The 1,800-nt window shown below is 57.5% G+C and overlaps 1 protein-coding gene across 1 annotated transcript in view; it reads right to left on the bottom strand.

The window, feature by feature from the left end:
* LOC108803382 (double-stranded RNA-binding protein Staufen homolog 1-like) overlaps positions 1-1,800 on the bottom strand; it is a gene marked incomplete at its 3' end in the record, with an annotated part of 13,080 nt that overhangs the window by 4,054 nt on the left and 7,226 nt on the right. Inside the window, exons 3-5 of the mRNA XM_018575225.1 lie at positions 1,749-1,793; positions 634-845; positions 394-559 (exon numbers count right to left, since the gene is read on the bottom strand). Coding sequence (XP_018430727.1) covers positions 394-559; positions 634-845; positions 1,749-1,793 — 423 coding nt within the window. The remainder of the gene's footprint in view (positions 1-393; positions 560-633; positions 846-1,748; positions 1,794-1,800) is intronic.

Below are 1,800 nucleotides of genomic sequence, written 5' to 3'. Positions count from 1 at the left end.
CACACTATAGGGATCATACGACGTGGGGGCGTGTCCTCATGTCTATAGATCATGTGACCCCCCTTTAGTACACACTATAGGGATCATACGACGTGGGGGTGTGTCCTCATGTCTATAGATCATGTGACCCCCCTTTGTGTGCACACTATAGGGATCATACGACGTGGGGGCGTGTCCTCATGTCTATAGATCATGTGACCCCCCCCTTTGTGCGCACACTATAGGGATCATACGACGTGGGGGCGTGTCCTCATGTCTATAGATCATGTGACCCCCCCCTTTGTGCGCACACTATAGGGATCATACGACGTGGGGGCGTGTCCTCATGTCTATAGATCATGTGACCCCCCTTTGTGCGCACACAATAGGGATCATACGAGGTGGGGCGCGTACCTCGGGTTTGCTGGGGAGGGGCTCATGCTGTAAGAACTTCAGAGCTTTGGCGGCTGCGTCGTGCTTGGCGGCCTGACGCGTTCGGCCTTTCCCGTGGAATTGTTGTCCTCCTATAGAGAGCTCCACCTGGTACAGCATGGGCGCCATAGGGAACGGGTAGAAGTACCTGCGGGGAACAGAAAGCAGCATCATACACACCGTCCCGCCGGCACCGCGCCCCGGGGACCTGCCGGGACGTACCGTGGGGGATAACCGCCGCCACGCATGTTGTAGCTGTATGGGGAACGCATTCCTGTGTACGGGTCCAGGGGCTTGTAGGCGGGCTTACGGCCCAGCTTCATACACAACGCGTTCAGCTCCACGGTGGGGGTTATACTCTCTGCGAGACACAAAACACACAACATGAAATGTACTACAGACCTCATCATGCCCCCACACCGACTGCGCCAGGACTCCGAGGGAGGACAGGAAGAGGAGGTCTGGCCTCCACCCAAATGTGAGCCCCTCCCCCGCTCTACTAAAACATGGAGTCCCCATCACTTCCGGGCCCCCAATAGGGACACAAGGCAAAGTCACATGTTTGGGCCTCAGGTCCCTGTGGTGTCTCTATTCCTGGGGGGCCGTCACTAGAGTGACCCCCCCCAAACAATCCCTACAGGAGGCGGAGCATCAGATGCGGCTTCCTTCTCAGCAATACGCGGGAAGGGGGGGGAGAGGAAGGGGGTCGCCCAGCTTTGTTTTTCCATGCTCTGAATCAGCAACATGGCTGCCGCTCATCATCCTCGGAGAACCTTTGTGGGTGGAGCCGGATAGTTAGGAGTCATCGGGGGAGGGGAGCGTCTGCACAATGGCCCCCACTACGGTAATGTGGCCCCTGAGGTGCATATAGTAAAACCCTCGGCCCGCTCTGGAGATTCTCACCACGTGGCCCCCCAACGTATGACCAAAGACCCAAAAGGGCCCCGCACCACGGCCTCATTCATTCCCATTAGCTGGAGGAGGCCCTCTAGATGAACCAGCCGGGAGAAGGGATGAGGCCGCGGCACAGGGCCCATATGGGGCCCTTGTATCATACAGCGGGGGGGGCCACACGGTGATATAGGAGAAACTCCAGTTCCATAAGCAGAGCCCATCCCCCGATAGACTTAAAGGGGTTCAGCAAGATTATACCGAGGAGACCGGCCTACAAATCCAGTACCATTGCCATGGTTGCCGGGAAGAGAAATCCGAGTGCTCCACCTACCGGATGAGGACCAATATGGAGTCTGGGGAGCGGTCACATGACTGGCCAGGATGGTGACCCCCAAAGACAGGAAAGAGGGGGCAGGGAATAGTCAGAGGAGAGGAACACGCACCTGGTTTGGCCGATCTTCTCCCGCTCTCTCCAGAAGGCTGAAATCCTGCCAA

The sequence above is a fragment of the Nanorana parkeri genome, unplaced genomic scaffold (assembly GCF_000935625.1).
Source record: "Nanorana parkeri isolate BGI_ZX_2015 unplaced genomic scaffold, ASM93562v1 scaffold3660, whole genome shotgun sequence".
Classification (NCBI taxonomy): Eukaryota; Metazoa; Chordata; class Amphibia; order Anura; family Dicroglossidae; genus Nanorana; species Nanorana parkeri.
The sequence above is the reverse complement of the archived record's forward strand: the minus strand, read 5'-3'. Positions and strand labels throughout refer to the sequence as shown.